The sequence below is a fragment of the Harpia harpyja genome, chromosome 6 (assembly GCF_026419915.1).
Source record: "Harpia harpyja isolate bHarHar1 chromosome 6, bHarHar1 primary haplotype, whole genome shotgun sequence".
Taxonomy (NCBI): Eukaryota; Metazoa; Chordata; class Aves; order Accipitriformes; family Accipitridae; genus Harpia; species Harpia harpyja.
Window position 1 is genome coordinate 56,669,846 of NC_068945.1, and position 20,134 is coordinate 56,689,979.

The window sequence follows — 20,134 nt, forward strand, 5'->3', positions numbered from 1 at the left end:
ATATTAAATTCGTCACATAGCTTTGGCCACATTAAAGTGCATACCCTTTGATTTCTCTCACCACTAATTATCAGATGGAATTTTGTATTTGTAGGTATGTAAGTAGATGACGACTGGGAAATGAAGCAAAAAAAATGGTCCTGAGTTCACCATAAATCCCAGATCCTTTTAAACTGTGTGGTCAGGAAGGGTAATACCCTAGTGAATTTTTCATTAGTTGATATTCTGTGTAGTTTCCTTCATGTACCACCTATTTGGTAGTTTTGCCCTTTAAAGGGCAACAGGGTTGAAAAGGTGCACTTAAGATGAAGGGTTAATTAGGATGAAAAGGTAATTAGTAAGGCCTATTCAGCACATAGGACAACATTAATGTGCAGTATCCTTTCCAAATGCGAGCAACTTTTCTGCCACTCAGCATTCACTTGGAGCTGGTGGCATTGCCCTTTGGTCCAGGGCTGGGGTGATGTTTACATTCATGCACTCTCTGCCCAAGTGTGCAGAAAATTTCAGTTACTTCAGATGTCTTAATCATCCATGACTACATTTCTCCAAGACCAAACGCTGACACGTGAAAGACAAAGTCTAGCAGTTTCCTTAATGTTCAGTGGGATTGTTAACCGAGTTATTTAAAGAAATGCCTGTGGGCTCTCTCAGGCCAGAACATCTAATTCAACAGCTTGGGATTGCAGGATACTGTGTAAAAGCCTAGGGTCTCAGCTGCCACACAATGGTAGCCTGATTCATTAGCTGAAATATTCTCTATTTCTCACTCCAAATCTCAGGCTTTTCCCCTTAGCTACATCCCTGGACTTCTCCAGGGATGAACATGATCTGTCATTCGTGTAGGCCACTGTGATGGAAGGTGACTCATAGTACTGAGAGATTAGTGACTGAGCTAAACACAGGAAGAAAGAGACCCATGAAATCCCATATGGAGAAGAGGAAAGGCTCTAAGGGAGCAATGACAAGGCATGAGATGTGCAAGTGGTTCCGCTCATGCATTGTTCCTTGGGTGTCCTCTTCAAGCATATGCTCCTGTGGCTGTGGTGTATGTGGGCTGTACATGCTCTGTGCGGGCAGTTCAGCATTGGCAGGCTCTTCGCATCCCTCCTTCCTCCACAGTGCCTCTGAGTCAAACACCAAGCTGAAGCTGAAGGTGCTGTGATCAGTACCAACACTCAGCCTGGCCTCCAGGACAGGTGCTTCTTGGAGCAGTGTGTGTCTCAACATGAAAATTGTTAATGGAAAATATTACATTACCTTGAAAAAATTTGTTCCATAGCTCTCTCCTTACATCTCTGGATCATTTCTGGCTGTTAAACAATATTTGAAAATGGGAATAACTTGATAAGGAAAGCTCCCACTCTTCAGCTTTGTTATGAAAATTCTTGAGCACTCCTCTGAGAACAGAATGATTTTGACAGTATCCTGTACTGGATAAATACATAATGTTTGTAAGGCAGGATCCTGCTTTAAAAATGCTTTCCCTTCGACTTTCATGCCATTATCACAAAGATCCTCTGTCATTACTAGAGCAAATTAGCAATTCTCTGCTCCCCCCGTTTTCTAAAAAAATCTAACTCCCCTACTATTTTATATTAAACCAAAATTGATTTAGAGGGGAAGAGCTTTCTTTTATCTTCTGAGAGGGAATAAGTCTTCAAACATTTCAAACAATTGTCACTTTGGCTCCATTTTTTAAAGATCAAGCTGTTAGTTTTGCAAACAAAGAGCTAGCCAAAGGGTCAAAAGTTTTTTTGCTTTATTTAGAAAAAAAGCTTGGGCTTGGACTCTCCTTTCCAAAAAAATCACGATAAAGAACTTCTGTGAAAGTTGGGTTCCCAAATCTAACAGATTTTACTTTGGGTCAATCATTAATCCTTACTTTCAGTCAGCCCCAAAATTACCTTTCTGTGACAAATACATGACTTGCAATATCTTCAATTTGTTTCTAATCATAAACCGTCTTTCCCTAATTGATTTTAGCTGAGTTACGGTCATTTCATACTTGTAGCATTGGCTTTGGTTTAATGCAAAAGGGAATTTGAAATGAAATGCACAAGGTGCCACATAATATGGTACTAAAGCAAAAAAATAATTTGCATGAATTCCTAAGAATCAACCCTCTCAGCAGCTTACTGTTCTGGACACTGCTGTCTGATATATAGAAATAGCACATTTCGACAGACATCCTTCTTATTTATTGTGATCTTGTGGTGGAGTTACTACTTTTATATAAGCATCACTTAATTATCCTGCAAAGGACTGCATTAAATTTGAGAGAGGTAATATAAAAAGGAAATTGTAAAAGTATGTAAAATCTTATTTAAAAGTCAAGAAATGTGAGGTAAAGCTTGAAATCCATCAGTGCCCATGCCCATGCCATATCAAGAAAAGTTAACTGTAATCTTTCTTTTGTTTTATGCTTAATGCAGTCTTCTGAAATGCCTTTCTGTTAGCTTAGTGGTGAACATGCCAGAATTCCTGGTATCCAGAAAAGGATGTACAGAAGGTCTGTGACAGCTACACGTTTCCCCAGGACTTGCCACAGTTTTTATACTTCAGATTTAAAGTGGCAAGACCATGGCATACTTGAAAAAGTTGGAGTATATGTTCACCATGACAAATGAAACATCTTATAATAAACTCAATATGATGCAGAATAACTCTTCCTGCAATAAATAAAATAATAAAAACCTGTCCCTAAAGTTCTGGTGGGCACTGAGTACTACTGAGCTGGCAATGAAGGTGCCGCTCTCCGAGGGCATTATTTGCTATTAACATGAAAGACTTGAAGAGGCAGGATGCATGAGTAAAGGTGATCTTCAATGCCTGCACAACCAACAGGCTTGACACTGGAAATTCCTTAGGTATCTTTGCTGCATGGATCATATGCTTAGTCCCAGCTATTGCTAGAGAAAAGACTTGACATGAAGCAAAACATGTGTCTAGCACATCAATCTTCCATTAAAAACGCAGTTTTCAGTGTGGGGGTTTAGTAGTAGGCTTTAATCTGGGAGAGTGCTTTGTGATTTTGCCAAGTGGACTCAGTTTGTCCTTTCAGGAAAATCCCAGTAGGTATTACCCATAAGATCAGTCACTCATGTTATGATATTCACATTGGTCTGGAACCAGAAGCATTTGGACCTTACTCATAGAGTAAGAATGACCCTTTTCTCCTCCTGCTTCTGGGGTGGAATGGAATGGAATGGAATAGAATTAGAATAGAATAGAATAGGAGTAGAATATGTCAGTTGGGAGGGACCTACAATGATCATCTAGTCTAACTGCCTGACCAATTCAGGGCTGACCAAAAGTTAAAGCATGTTGTTAGCTTCTTTCACATCATCCAGTCACTTCTCTGCCATCTGTTGCTATTGTCCCTGCCATTGTTCCAACTTATTTTGTCTAAACATCCATCAGATGACCAAGTTCATTCTTGATTGCAATATTTGACAAGGATAAAACCTACAGGGTTCCTTATGGATAAAACGAACTTATTACAATCACTAGCAATACCTACCTGCAACTTATCGATCTCTCTTAATATCTTTCTAATGGAACCCTATAGCAAGGATAAATGTGTGTATCTGTTGTTTTTAATATGGTTAAAATGTTACTGTAGAAGGATTATTATTGGTATTCAGCTATTCAGGACTTTTTGGTAAGGACAAAACTCCACTAATTCAGGGTGCAGAGACATTACTCGGGTGCTCTTCTTTCAGTAGTACCCCATTTGTCCCTGTTTTCTACCTTCCTCAAAAGGAAATAAAACGCTAAACTTTCTGCTTTTACATGCATAAATATTCCATTGATAATCTTGCCGTATAATCACTAAAACCAGTAACAAAGCTAATAATTTCTCCAATCTTGTTCAACACACTTTCCACTCGTGCAACTTTATTTTCTGATTGAGCAATCAACCCTGTCTTCACTTCAAATTCCTTGAGCTTTTAAAATCCATCAGACCATCAGCTGTTCTTAAGAGTAATTGTATCACCTGTGATGACTTTATATTTATACTGTCATATTTTTCAAGAGGTGAGGCACATGTGCAATGCACATACCAAGAACTTCCATGCAGCTTAATTTATTTACGGTCTATTTTTAATGCTGGCTGATTTCACAGTCCTCTGTAAGTGTAATGGAGAAGACTGTTTAAAATATGCTACTGATTGCTTTTGATCAGCATATGAGTAGGGGTCATTGATTTTGATGCAGATCTTTGACATAATGGTTCCAAAAGGGTTTTCATGTCATGTCCTGCCTCACCCTAAGACATCAGGTTAGTGAATCATTAACCGGTGGCCTCTATTACTCTTCCTGAACTACCAAGGTCTCTAGGGTCTACATGAGAGCTGTTTTACTCAGCAAGTCTGTGGGCTAAGTGTCTCAGTGATGTTTGTTGAAGACAAAGCACAGATAGTGTTTATCACCTTTAGTAAAAAAAATGCAATTTTTTTCAGGCTTAGCTTTTTTCCTTCATTTTTTGTAGTGGCAATTTGCCTTTGTTACCAGCGTGAGTCTTGTGGAATTAAATTATAAAATGTAATTGTGTAGATGGTGGAGATACTTCTTTTTTGCCCTGACGCATATTCAGACTACAGATGATGATGATGATGATGATGATGATGATGATGATGATTATTATTATTATTAATCAGAATTGTTGAATGTGCCCTTTGGATTAGTCCTTACCTGCAAAGTTTCTGTTCCTCAGAAAACACATTTACGTCCCTATTAACCTCAGCAAATAGAAGACCTCGATGGACAAAAAATAATCTTACAAAAAAAAAATTATCTAATGCATAAACAGTGCAGCTGATTCACTGACCCCTATGTATTTCTGTGGAGGAAATAGCAGTCTCTCTGGGCTGTCCTCTAGAGCAACATCTGGAGGGCTCTGCAGAGCATCTGCACAAGACCGTGATTCCTTCTCCTTCCTGCCAGAAACATCCCGACTCCACTTTGGCTCAGCTGCGTGAACAATGATGACTGCATTTGGCCCCATGTAACAGTCTGAAGGCACTTGTCATTTATATTTTTATAATGTTTTAATTCAGTTCTGGTGGCAGCTGTTATATTGACGGTACTGCTTTTATGTTGTCTGTTTATCCTCTGCTTGGATTCAGACCACTTGATAAAAATTCATGCATCCAAAGATGTTTTGTTAAATAGGCCGTAGCTTTGGCTGAGAGGAACCACTGCTGATCATTTTCTCTTAATTTCCAGTTTTGTTTAGTCAGTTTTACAATTATCAGAAGCTATCAGATGACTAACAAATGCTGTAATGGCCATTTCATGAGGTAGCACTGGGCTTGCCCTAAGCAGAAAAGGACAGAGATGAGCAATTTCCTTCAGAATTGCTATGAAAATTCACTCACATGTCTCTAGAGAAATACCAAAGTGAAAAATAAGCCCCTTCTGAATTCAGCATGGAAGAGTATTTGATCTTTTAAATCCCTCACTATCTTGTTAGCTGAACACAAAAACACTCATGGTAGAAACCGCGGTGCCAAATGTTTTGGGCATGTTGAGCCACCTCCTGCACTTTAGTCACCTGCATGGATGATTTCCTTCAGCCACCCAAATTTCTCCTGCTCCAATGCCTTCCAGGAAGCACCAGGTTTGCTGTGTGGGCATGGCACATCCTTACGGTCGTGCTGACAGTGGTACCAGCAGGGAAGAGGCTGGCCAGTTCTGCTGGCCTGGTGGCCACAGGACAGATAGAATATCTTGCATTAGGCAAATATGGAGCACTTTTGGGCTGGCATGAGGTTCTAAAGGATTTCATTACCAGGAAGCTGGCTAATAAAATTGTGTTAGAACCCTGTCTGAACTGAGCTTAAATAGTGCATAAAAACAGTTTTTAAAATAGGTAATTTAAAGCACTAATGTCCATAAGAAATGAATATTATGAAATGAAGCTTGATTGTTGCTATATTCAGATCCAAGCCACTCTAAGCAATGACAACAGAGCACTGAGTGTATCTGAACCCGCAGGTTATTTTTTCCTGATTTCTTTCCTTTACATTTGGGAAAAACTTGAGAATTTGAAAAATTCAGTGCCAAAATTGGTGTTATTCACCATTCTGCATTTCTTCTGCTTGCTTCATTTCCCATTTTCCCCTGATAAAACAATATTAAGGTTTTTGACTCACCACCCAAATTGCCATTTGCTGTTGCCTGATGTGAAACCTACTAGTTTCACCTTCCTGGTGGAAAAGTCCTTTGTGTAGATGCATAGGTTATGAATTACATCTAATGTGAAAGAATAAGGCAGGTAAGTAACATCATCTAGCACACTTCACATAGCATGTGGAAATGTTAGGTGGTGTTTATTGATTTTGCTGAGTTATACAAGAGGGGCTGCCTAGATAATGCCTAGATTGAAACCAAGGTTTAAAGTTAATGCCGTATTTGAAAGACATTTTAATGGCCTTGGGCAAAATGATTTGTGTTGTTTTGGCTAGACCAAGGTTACAATGAAATACTGTCTTTATTACTTCCGTACCAGGGCTTCTCTGCCACTGTTAGGAATTAAAATGTGAGCATTACAGATTTACTACATGGAGAAAAGCAGAAAAGATAAAGAGAGCCTCGGGATTCAGAGCCAGGGCAGGTGGCTGAGCCACCGCCTCACAGTCAAACGCAGGCCATTACAGAATTGGTTGCTGCAAATAATAAATGCTGGATTACAGACTGACTTTCATCTTAATCCTGCTCATATCATTGTATGAGGATAACACTTTTGTATGATTAAAATTGTCCATTTTTGAATTAAACAACAAAGCATCTGTAGTTCCCAGGGGTGAAGAGAGAAGCCCCCAGCTCAGCAAAACGCTCCTGGGTCTTTCTTCAGTGGGCAAGGGAGGGGGTATCCATGAAAGCAAAAGCAGATAAAAATAGAAAAGCCCATCAGGGCAAAAAAAAGCTTTTGCCAAACTAATTATTATCTACCCACATATAAAGTTAAAGGCAGGTAATCAGTTTTATAGGGTTTCAGAAAAGAGAGACTCTTCAGCTCAGGACTTGGCTTGAGAAAAAATATTTCCCAGATTTTCTTGGTGCCAGGGAATTTAGCTAAAGCAGGCAAGGAAAGGACTTTCAAATCTTTATATTCAAGATACCTCCTTTTACACAGCAGTTCTTGTGACCAGTGTGTGTTTTCTACTGCCTCTCTAGATTGGACTGGCTGTAGGGATCTAAATAAAACATCATTTACCTTCCTGCAGTCTTTTAATACCCTTATCAGCATCTTATGGTGCTCATTTTCTTGATTATTGACCTTTGCAGCTGTCCCAGGCTGCTAAACAGAGTTTTAACATCTCCTTCTACTTATCAATACATATTAGTATACTGCTGAACTATTTTAATTTTAAGATGGTATAATTTAAATTTTGCCCAGCTTCATTGAAAGGTGACCCTTTCACTTAGAGGATCTCCATGTAATCTGACATTAAGCATTTAATGGCAATAATGTTGAATTATACAGTACAGGTATACCAGTAGAAAATGCTTGCTGAGCACAGGGCTTACTACTTGGTCAGACATTCAAGAACCACTGTAAGAGTATTTCTGTGGTGTTAATGATAGTACTGTTTCAGTAGCTGTAATTTCTGGCTGTCCATTACATCCAGATCTTAACAAGTTTGCTCACTTTGCCTTCAGCAAGGTGCTCTATACGATGTTAGTGCACTTAAGAACATGATTAAATTTAGAAGCATCATGTAATTATTTATTTGGCAACAGACACATTATCCAAGCAGGTACTTGCTGGCTGTATCTTGGAAAGAGACACTGTAAATAGCTGAGCATCTTTACATCAGAATAAATTGGAAACTGGCATAAGGGAAATACAGCTTTCTGCCTGGCTTATTTTTCTCCCCTTAATGTTCTCAGCACAAAAAGCATTATGAATTGTGATCTGATCTTGTTCATTAGAAGAGAACAAATTTGTGTGATCGCAGGAAGCACATCATATCTCTGAATATAAATAGACTAAGAGGAAGTTGAGCCAGATAAGTATTTCCTCAGACTTTACTTCTCATCTAAAGGAAATTAGCTGCATTAATTTATAAAAAGTACATTTGCTGTTACTGGGAATCCTGGAATGAGGTGGGCGGGTAGGGACCGTGGGAGGTCACCTGCTCCAGTGCTCCCCCCACGCTCCAGCCAGGACCACCCTCTGGGCAAGGGCAGCTCGCTCAGGGCCCCCTCTGCTTGGGGTTTGACTGATTACTTTTTAGGACTTCATTTCTGAAGTCCTCGTGATTAATTTTTATCAAATTTATTTATTTACTAGTTATTCTTCTCATTTTTGTAGTTTTACAGTGGAGGCTTTCAGTATGCTTGTCAACCCTTTATTTTTATTTAGAGGTAACTACCCAGCATTTCCAAAATGGAGCAATAGCCTAAAGCTGCCAGTGGAACAAAAGTTAGCTGCTCTCTGAAACCTGCGGAAAAATAAATAGTTGAGACTTTGCATTTCAAAATTCATAATTCTCACTAATACTAGAGTAGATCTGATTTTTACCAAAGGCAAACACCATTGACATTTTTGTTTTCCAGTGTCAGGTATTTATTTCAGATTGTTTATCAGAACATATACAGGGGTGCAGATAGTCAAAATCCTCTTCTCACAAGGGAGAAAAAAGCAGCCAGCAATAAAAATATTTAATTCTTTCCATGAAAATGTATGCTACAACTACAAAATAGAGTGCAGTTCTCTACAGTTTTTAATTTGAAGATTTTTTTACACTTAAAATACTTATTTGTCCTCTGAACTTGTTCTATAAACAAAAACAAACTTCTAAAAGATAATCTAAAGATCTAAAATATGTCATAATTAAAAATCACACATAACTAATTTCAAATTTCAGAGGCAGAATGGGATGAACAGTGAGTTGCACATTTTTGTACTAGTGCTTCCGATATATCCAGCACAAAACATTCCATCTTTTAACATGGTTAAAATCATCTGGTTCTTGGTCATAAGCCAGTATAAACATACACCTAAAAAAAATTAGGATCCACGGAGCATCCATTATACCAAACTGTAGGGTTCATTAATTTGGAAAAAACTATTAGCAAGCCAGCCATATTTGACCACTAGTAATTTATACTATCCAGTTTGGCTTAATTCAAGCAATATCAGCAAATCATAATCCTTAGCAAACACTAATCATTATTCATCACACTAACAAAATGAATAAAAGCAATCTTCTAGCATTAGATAAACAGGATTCTTTTCAGCTCCCTTTTGTTTTTCAGGGTGCAGTCAGAACACAATTTAAACCCTTCTACAATTTTTTTCTGTGAATTTTTCTTGTACAGTTCCACATTAGACTCATTCTCCTTAAAGCCAGCATTAGATATCTCATCTGCTTATCCACGGAAGCACTTGCAGGAACTATCAAGAGGCTGTCAAGAGGCGGAGGACGTCACAGTCTATAAGGAGCAAAATATTGCTTTCCTTGCAGATGGCACCCAGTTTTATCTCAGCAAAACACCAGCTTCTAATCAGTGTTGTTAAGAAATCTTAGAGACCAACAGCCGTATGACTCGGGCTTCTGTAAATCTGACACAGTTGGAGACAAAGCCGTAGTGAGAAGTAATTTTGCCTGCCATTGTCAGCCTGGATACAAATAACTGAATACCTGCATACAAATACCTGGTATGAAGTGTCTTCATAACATCTCTCCTGAAATACTGTGCTGTTAGTACTTCTACCTACATGATATTTTAAAAAATAAGGTATGTAAAATATTCACTCATACTTTCAACGGCATTAGAGGAAACCAAAATCAGCTTAACAAGACTTACAAAAAATAGGCAAAAAAGTCATGACTCTCTCAGTGGGACATGTTGCAGGTGGTCAGTACTACTCAGGTCCTGGCTACAGGTTACCAATCCTCTGAAACAAGCAGCAAAACAATTGAGAACCATACTTTTGTTTGTTGAGAAAACACACTTTTGTTTTCTATTCTTTCCTGTTTGGTTTAGGTAGAATTAACAAAGCAGTGGTCAGGAGCTGTTTGGCATTCCCATGCTCTACCAGTCAAAACCCTCCCCTATTAGCATCAGTGTCTGGATTCAACTTTAAGCAAATTTTATTTTATTAAAATTTGCCTTGGGGCAAAATCCAAGCATGTAAAGCACAAGCCAGATTAATTAATGTTTCAAAATACTTAGTATATGAAAATAGCTGGGTGTTATAACAGAAGCTGCTCATCGTTTTTGGGAACAGACAAAATTGCTGTCTGTTGTGGTTTAACCCCAGCCAGCAACTAAGCACCACGCAGCCGCTCACTCACTCCCCCCCCACCCAGTGGGATGGGGGAGAAAATCGGGAAAAGAAGTAAAACTCGTGGGTTGAGATAAGAACGGTTTAATAGAACAGAAAAGAAGAAACTAATAATGATAATGATAACACTAATAAAATGACAACAGTAATAATAAAAGAATTGGAATGTACAAATGATGCACCATGCAATTGCTCACCACCCACCGATCGACACCCAGTTAGTCCCTGAGCGGCAATCCCCCCCACACCCACTCCCCCCAGTTTATATTATATACTAGATTTGGCGTCACATGGTATGGAATACCCCTTGGCCAGGTTGGGTCAGCTGCCCTGGCTGTGTCCTGTGCCAACTGCTTGTGCCCCTCCAGCTTTCTTGCTGGCTGGGCTTGAGAAGCTGAAAAAACCTTGACTTTAGACTAAACACTACTTAGCAACAACTGAAAATGTCAGTGTTATCAATATTCTTTGCATGCTGAACTCAAAACATAGCACTGTACCAGCTACTAGGAAGACAGTTAACTCTATCCCAGCTGAAACCAGGACACTGTCTGAACTTCAAATGTATCATTTAAAATTAAATCCATGAAGGTTGTGTCTACTTTAGCTTTTTTCCAAAAGTTTTAGAAGTCTGTGAACTTCAGCTAGAAGCCTATCAAAAGGAGTAAAATAACTCCAAAGGAGAAAAATACTTTGTTCCTGAAATCCAAGGACAAGCTTGCCTATACATACGTAGAGAAAAAATGAGGCTATTCTTGGTTGGTAGGTGGTTTGGTCGCTGCCCTCCCTGCTCCAGTAAATATGTTGAAAGTATAATCCCAACTCTTAGTCAGATTTAGCTAGCAATAACCTCACCAAGGCATCAGGTTTGCTATGACATATTTAGCTTAAGAAAAAAAAGGCATTTTTCTCTAATGCAGTAACTTACTAATGTAGACTTCTTTATGGTAATCATTGTGCATGGTTTATTACCCGTTTTCATGGCTAATTCAAAACCTGGGCATTCTTGATTTAAAAGAAGCCTATTCTAATCTCATTCAAAAGGTCTTATGTCATTTTGTACAACTTTTTCTTTGGAGGACCGGAGGGTATGAAGATTTACAGCATGACATCCTGCCCCTGCCGCTCTGCTCGGAGCTGACAAACTGTTTATTACCATCTCTGGAGCAGTGTGAAGGACACCTCCCTTCCCTGGCTGAATTTGCCCTCAGTTCCTGCTATGTTACTACTTGAATTTTGATCATCTCTTTGTTCACAAAATCAGAGTATAGCTTGGCTGGTCAAGGTAGAGGCAAACATCCAAACTGCAGATTTCTACAAAATGATTTAAATAATCCTAGTTTAGGATTACTGAAATAATAGTAATATGGAGTAATAGTAATAGTATTAAGTAATAGTAATATTGAAAGTAATATTGAAAATTATATTGAAAGCCACTGGCTTTCAGTAAACCCTGTCCTGGAGTGCACCTGTATGTTCACCTTCCTCCCTCTTCATGGGGAGAAACTCAGGGTAAGCTAAGCTGAGTATTGGTTTTGTGTATTTAAAAAAGATGGTTCAAATGGCACAGAATAATGCCTGAACCTTGTTGATGATTTTTTCAAATAGATTAATTTGGTTTTTTTTTTATTGTCAGTTCAAGTTTTGCAGAATTAGATACTTAAATGATAAATAATCTTGCTATTTTATGATTTTGAGTCAAGAACATAAAACACAATTGTTGTCACAGCCAGTAACTGCTACTTACATTGAACTTGATGACTTTCCCAAACTAATTTTAATCGTAACACAACCTGTTCTGCTTATTAAAATAATAATAAACGCAGCACTTGCCTGCTCTCTTTTAATTCTGTCTCCATTGCTCCCTTTCCAATAACACAAGGGAAATACCACATCTACCTTGCAAAGTCCTTTTTCAGTGGCCCCATTTCTTTTAAGCAATAACTTTGATCTTCATTGCATCATTTGAGGGTGTTCAGATTTAACAGGCAGCATTTTTCATATTGATTGTACTGACAGGGAACACTCATTTCCTATCGTCTTCGCAATATGGGCAGCAAATATGGCCTTCACCCCTGTTTTAGCAGAATATTTGGACTTGGCTTTGTTTAAGAACACTGTACCGAAAGTTGATTGTAATGCTAACTGAAATGGCACATGTTAGAAAGTCTATATTGCTGGTTGTTTTTACTGTTTATGTTCCTTTAATTTCTGTCTAACAGAAAACTCAGTGTGTTGCTGTTTTGCCTCACAGCCTCTGGCCAGCCAAAGTGGTTAAACTGGCTGAAGTTCACTGATTTTTAAACTCAATTCCCCTGAAATGAAATGAACGAGTGTGATTAAGGGTTGCAACTCCTAAATGCCACAGAAGCAGGAACCAACAGCAGATGTCACTCAGTAAAGTAGACCATCTCAGCAGATGGGCAAATATGAAACGCAAAGGCTTTCCTGACATCATTTGGTTTTAATATGATAGAAATAAAATGCCTTGTCAGTAAAATATAACCAGACAGTTGCTTTGTAGTCATTTTGGGTACATGGTTGGCAATTCAAAGTCCTGCTGCCTTTGAAATATTAATTATTCTGTGCCTCATTACGGCAAGAATACATGTCAGACCAGCTGAACATACCACACACAGCTGTAGTGGCTCAGAAGTACCTGTTCCTCTATTTACAATTTAACATTAGTAAAAGATATAAGAAAGCAACTTTGTGGGTCATTTCCAAGATGCTAGTTGATGTATCAGGCAAAATTATAGAGACAGGATTTCATCCCATGTTTTGGGGTGGTTTTCCCCCTGCAGAGGTATGTGCTGTGTATCTCAGAGTAGAAAAGCAGTTCTGTAGAGCTGAGAGCTGAGAGCTGCAAATGTGAACTGCCTCGGGGGAGCTGGGGCTGCAAGCAGTGTACTTAATGACATATGTTCCCATTAAAATGTGTAAGCTGTTCTCTTGTACAAGTAGTTAACACCTTTTTAATCAGGCCATTTATTTCATTCCAAAAATAAGTACCTCTAGTTGGAAAATGATGATATTTTATGGTCAGCAGTTTCCACATCTGGGTATATATATACATTCATACATATATAAAAGTATGTATATACACAACTTTCAGTGTGACTGAACATGCCTGAAGCACACATAAACATAACATACTACTTGTAGCACACATAATACATACTCCTACTCTAAGCAAAGCTGTGGTACTCACTCAGTAGTATCCTGATGCCATCAGAGGTGCTGTTTAATTGAGAGCTGCTTCTCTTAAATACAGAAGGTACCTGATGTCTGCTGCTCTGAATCTCACATTTCAAAATGCTTATGAAGTAGAAATTTTGATCTTTGGAGCACAGGTTAGGATTTTTCTGTTTCACTGGGTGTTGAATTTTCTGAGGTGGATGAATTATCTGGTGTCTGAGGAATAATAGTATTTTTAGTGTATTTAATTACCACTCAGGTTGTTTATCATGTTTTCTAGGTTGAATTTTTCAATCCCAGTATTTGTTATTTTGACTGTCCCCTTTATTAATTGTTAAGCGCATCTTTTGTGACAACACCCAGAAGGCACCCTTTTATAAATCAAAAGTAAATATATTACCCTACCTTGCAGGGGTGCCATAAGGCTTAATTAGTTCATTTTTGTAAAGTCTTGTGAGATTCTCAGATCAGCATCAAATGTTTATTATTAATTAAAGGCTCTAGTGAGTATATTGGATGATTTCTTAATTTAATTCTCTTCAGGCATCCTTAAAATAACTAATTTTGTAATGTCTGTATTCTTTTAGATTCCTAAAACACATTTGCTCTTGGCTCAAGTAATTCTGTACACATTTTCCTATCACTTACTGTATTTTTAGTTATGGAATTTTTTTTTCTATATGGTAATATGAAAAACAGTCTTTTACTGTTTTCCCTGTGAATTCTGCTGTGTGGATTATTCTCTAATATGAAGGTTTTGTTTAAACAGTATATGGTGGGTTTTTTCCTGCAGTGGGGGGTGTTAAGTAATTTACTTGGCTTCCCCTGGGAAATTTGCAGAGATTACACAGCACTGCTGTGATTTATCATTTCTACTTTATTTCTGACTCATAAAGCATGCATTATTTTGTGTTTACCTTCAGCAACAGATAGCAGGAAATTTCATCGTCAATCAAAGCGCTTTAAAATCGGGAGAAGTGGTGATGTGACAAAGGCACAGTCAGCAACTGTGGTTATTGGAGGATCATTTATTGCTTCGTTGTGTCGTAATACTTCTCATTTTATTGCTTTTCCCAGGATCAGGTTCATGTCGCTTTAGTTACTCAGATCCCAGCATCACCGTGTCCTACAGTAAGAACAGTTCTGCAGATTGGACTCAGCTGGAGAAAATTAGGTTTGTTACAGCTTTTTAATAATTTTCATGCTTTCGGGCTGAGCAGGTGGTGTTTAAACCTGGCTCTTTTAAAACTTGTTTTAATTGTTAACTTTTCAGTTCTCACTTGTTCATACACGTTAAAAGATGAGGGGTGAATTGCAGAACTGCCACCGGGTTTGGTAAATCACAATTTCATCCATTGATTATGTGGGAGGTAAGGAAGAAAATGACTACAGAGTTAAAATACAACTCCAATAACCAGCAGGTTCAGGTGCCTGAGAAACCAAAACTTTGATGACTTTTGCATTTTAGCACTGCTTTTAATGTCAGCAAGAGCCATAATTTATAGTGTTACAAGCTTCTACTTTGGTAGGATAAAATGTTCAATAAAAATAGTTTATAGTTTGATATGAACGCTTGGGTCCTAACACTGTTATAATAACAAGAATACGGTGATTTATGCCATGTTTTTAAACAAATTGGTTTACATGAAAGTGCAAAGGATTATGAATGGGGATTTTAAAGTCTTTTATTGCAATATGCACACCTTTAAAGAGAGAGTCAGTGTTGGAGATGGATTTTTCTAAGAGAGCAGAACCAACATTTTATTAAATAATATTAGGAGATGTGCATTGGCATATATAGATAGTTATACAAGTACAACTGGGGAAGAAAAAATGCCATTTATATGTAATGTCCTTATAATGTCTCAGTCCACCCTCCTGCATTACCGTAGTGTCTGTGCCACACAGGCGATTTGCTTGAGCCTGTTTTCAGTCCATTGAGACAATTTGCAGAGCAAAAGGCTACTTAATTCCTGATGAGTAAGCAAAACTCTAGCTGCAAGGCTGTAGATTTCAGTATTTCATCCTCCCACTCCTTGTGGGATTATGATTTAATTGACAAAGGCACAAATTATGAACAATTTTAGTAAAACAAATGGTGTTAATTCTTATCTCAGAAAAATATAAAGCAAGAGTAACTTCACTGCAGCCACTGGAGTTGCCTCAGAGTAACCACACAATATCTTTTATTTTTCTCACATTGATGCAGATTATGCACCTAGTCCCTAACGTCAGTTCAGTTACCCTCATAGCTCTGCAAGCCAGGAAGTTCGAGTTGTGATGGTGCAAACACAAGCCCCAAATTTTTTGAAGTTAATGCACATATAGTTTGATCTGTGTTGCTTTAACTTTGACTGCTGGAGCCAGCAGTAGGAAATAGGTCAATAGAGCAGTGTCGTGCAAAGTGGAGAGGATGAATTATGAAAGGATGCTCATTTCTCCTGTGGTCCGTATGAGTTAGAGTATTTATTTGCATGTGCTTCAGTGGCTTTCACTGCACTACAGGCAGTTCCAGGGAGTTGTGGGAGAACTGGGGAGAGGTGGGGCAGGAGGGCAGCTGTGAAGGGGAGGTGTTGTGTCAGTGTGTCTGTGTGTGTTGTGTCAGTGGGATTTCAGCTTTGGACTCCCAGGAGGGAGGGGAAGGACCTCTCAGGGAAGGTGGGTGCTGTGTGTGGGCTCAGGCAGAAGCGAGGATGACGTCTCAAAGCGACATTGCAGTGGAGGGTGACAGACATAACATTTAGCAAGTGTAGGGTGACTTGTGGGGGCAGATTCTGGGTGTGAATATGGGACAAATACAGTTGCTTTTCAACATTTCACTACACCCTAATGTTTTGCTTTACAAAGAGAAGTTCCTCCATTTGCTGCTATATGAGCAAGCTGTTGGTGCCTTTTTTCCCTAAATGCTCTGGATTGCCTCTGACAAGCTCTTCACCCACAAAAGCATTGCTACCAAGGCAGAGGCAAGGTTGAGTAGCTGACATCTTGCAAACCCAAAATTTGTAACTCCTTGCAGCCAGAGGTTTGAATGTAGCTAATTCCCTTGCTGGGTGATTAATAAAACAAAAATAATAATTCTCAGCATCCCTTCCTTGCACACAGAGCTCAGTCCTTTCACTGCCACTGGCAATGTAAAGACATTCACCCAGAGCTTGGGGTGAACCTCAATCCTTTCACAGCTCTGAGGACAGCTCTGGGAAGCAGAGCTCAAGGCCCTGATCATTGCCTAATACTAATACTCCAGGTCTGCCTCTCCTCCCCACATTTTCCATTTTCAGCAGCAAGAGATAGGACAAATGGGTTGTTTCTTCTGTATTGTTCTTGAAGCAGAACATGGAAAGAAAGGCAAGGTGGCCCTCCCCATCCACAGAATTATCCTGACAGCAGGGGTGTGGGATTGGAAGGACACGTTTGTCAGAGAAAATTCCCAGCTTTTCCGTCTGGCCATTCTGCTCCATCTAGATCTATGAGGGACTGAGGCCCCAGAAGTCAGGAGTTTCTTTTAGTGAAAGCTCATGCAAAAATCACATTTTGGGAAACCTGTTTTTGTAAAGTGAGTCCTTAATATTTCCTTTTGGCCATACCTGCAAAATACCTGACAATGTCCAGTCACCTGGGAGATGTGACCAGCATTGAGTATGAATGTTGCCCTGCTGTTTCTTCCTGCTCTCCAAACATCTGCATTGATCTGTTATTTATTGCCTTAGCTTGCACTTTCTTTGAAGCAAGGCTGTCTGTTTGAGCTGTATGTGAACTGCCTGGCACAGTGGGACTCTGCCTCAGGGCAGGTATTTTCTCATCTCCATGGAAGATTTTTCAGCATACAAGGGACATCAGCACAACTGTGTCACACCTGGTAAATGTGTTAAATGAGGGAAAAATGTTCCTGGCTATGGCTTAAACTTGGTCTAATTCCATATCATTGTTTTTCAGCGCTCCTTCCAATGTCAGCACAATCATCCACATCTTGTACCTTCCTGAAGATGCTAAAGGGGAGAACATCTATTTTCAGTGGAAACAGGATTATGTCCACACTGGTGATGTGTATGAAGCCTGTTGGGCATTGGACAACATCCTGATCATAAATGCTGCTCACAGAAAAGTTGTGTTAGAAGATAATCTTGATCCTGTGGATACTGGCAACTGGCTTTTCTTTCCTGGGGCCACAGTTAAGGTTAGTCTGATTTTCTAGGGCTTAATGTTATGAATACTGTTGTATGTAGAAGACGACAGTAACATCTAACCAAACTCTGAACACACAAGGGTGTTTAGGCCACTCCATCTGCTTCTAGAATTGGGCTCTTTTTTTACTTTGTTTTTACCTCTCCTCTGTCCCACCGGGGCTTTCTAGAACAATGCAACTTCTCTGCCATGACCAATACCAAATGACAGTTTATACTGTCATGTCAAAGATCATGTAACAGAAAATGGGAAACAGCTTCCTTTTAGCAAAACAGTGCAATGTTTTTGAAACAAATTCAAGTCTCTCCGTTGGATATTTTGAAATCTACCTGTTTGTTTACATTGGTGGTGTTCAGCTACTCCTACTTGCTTCATCACAAACCATCACAAAAAAATACAGTTTCCCACTTTTTCTGACTGTGAATATCACATCTCCATTGCAGCACGCATTCAGGTAATGGCTGCTTCTTAAAAGTCTCTTTTTCAGTAAGATCCTGTTTTGATATATGAGATCCAGTAAGACCATACTAGCTTGGGAAAAACTCTAAGGAGCCCTACAAGATCTCTGTGCACAAAGTTCCTTCAAACACAGAGTTGTTCAACATTTGGGAATCAGTTGGATTCTTGCTTTCTATGTTTCCCAGCAGCCAGAAGTTGAACAGCAGATGACTTTCTGTTTTCATCCTATTTTTCATTCACAAAAAAGACAGTTTTGATGTTGGGGTTCATTTATGATGCTGGTAATGGGTTTGGCAATTGCACAGGAAACAGATGTCGAACACTGAGGGCAGCAAGAGGTTGGTTATGGCCTCATCCTTTTCCCACAGAACCTAATACAAATGGCCTCAGATTAATCTTTTTAGAAATAAATACTCCCACTAATCTACTTATAGTACCTGCATATTGACTTTTTTTTTTACTTCAGTAAGACCATTTAAACTACAATGACAAAGTTTTTATAAGAGATTTTAGAATCAAATAGTGTCCTGTGTATTTAAGGAAGTAATTTTCTGTGATCAGTTCATATTTGTTGTGTTGTCAGTCTTATCTCTGGATTTTAAAATCCAGCCCACACATGTGAAGGCGTGAAAGCAAAGCAAGGATTAATGTGCCATAGGCGCAGTTACTTCTCAGCTGGCTGAGCCTAAACACTGCTTGCTCCTTCTGAAACATGCATAAACAGCATTTAAACTTTAGCAAGCAGACCTCTTTTTGTTGTTGATTTTTTTGTTGTTGTTGGGGTTTGGGGGTTTTGTTTAGTTAAACTCAGCCAGTTTGTGTCAATACACAACTATGGTTACATGAAAGACGAGGGACCTAAACTCAGAGATTACTTAGTGCTTCTAGACAGAAATCCTATTCAAGCTCAAACCTTATATGAGACATGAGTGAGGATTCACCAATCTGCCATTCCTCCAAGGTCATCTTCTGTTTTAGGGTCAAGTGAAATGTGCAAATGTCTGTTCCCATCTGACATTTGGCTATGTGTAGCCACTTACACCAGATTAAGACAATGTGTAAGACTGTGGTGTAGCCACACTGGATTAAGGCTATGTGTGATGCAGGGCTTTTATTCTTCTTGGGACCCCGTAGCTATTTCAAACATTTTTAGTGTATCTAGATTGTCACCAGAGCACTCCCATACTCAAATTTCATTTTTAAGGTTTTTCCTCCAGTTTTCCTCAAATTTTCAGGAACAGTCTTGCCAAATATGATTTGAACAGATTTTGCAATGTGAATTTCATGTTATGTCAAAAAGTAAAACTATAAATTGGGTCAAGATTTACATCAGATTCGGCGTAGACCCTGTCATAGCATTATAACACCAAGAACAATTTTTTGGGCAAAGATTTTGTGCTTTACAGGATTAGAACATTATATAAAACTTTACAAAAACTTCTAATATTTTCTTTAAAACATTTAGCATAGCTCTAATCGCAGTTCATCACAAACACACTATGTTGTATAAATAGAAGCGTGAGAATCTTTGTACATTGTACTAATGACGTTACATCACATTTTAAATGTAACCACACCCGTCACCTCTGTTTCAAGCAGCATTTCACAGCAGTCAGATAACTTGGCCAGTATAATGGCAGAATGACGGCAGCGATGGGTGGTACATCTTCACAGGATTCCCCATATTGTTAATGCTCTCAGGCTGCAAGAGTTCATAGAAACTGGGGGAAGCTTTTAAGAGATTTCTCTGTCATAGCCAAAGACATTGGCCTGCCAAATAATGTTGGAGAAACATTGACAGTGCTACAGTGATAGGTTGCATCAAAGCTAATTCTAGTTCTCTTTTTCCTACAAGTACTTTTGCTTCCCAGACATCTAAAACTTGCTAAATAGTCCTGATGTTTGTTCAGAAAGTCTGTATAGCAATTTTAAATTGTTATTTACATTTTTACTGAGGGATCGGCAAATTTCATTGCTGTACTGTGCTACCTT

At 38.8% G+C, this 20,134-nt stretch overlaps 1 protein-coding gene across 2 annotated transcripts in view; it reads left to right on the forward strand.

The window, feature by feature from the left end:
* The window catches only part of RELN (reelin), a 307,068-nt gene that overhangs the window by 152,840 nt on the left and 134,094 nt on the right, over positions 1-20,134 (forward strand). For both annotated transcript variants that reach the window (XM_052789505.1, XM_052789506.1), the window contains exons 9-10: positions 14,579-14,675; positions 17,435-17,675. In XM_052789505.1, coding sequence (XP_052645465.1) covers positions 14,579-14,675; positions 17,435-17,675 — 338 coding nt within the window. The remainder of the gene's footprint in view (positions 1-14,578; positions 14,676-17,434; positions 17,676-20,134) is intronic.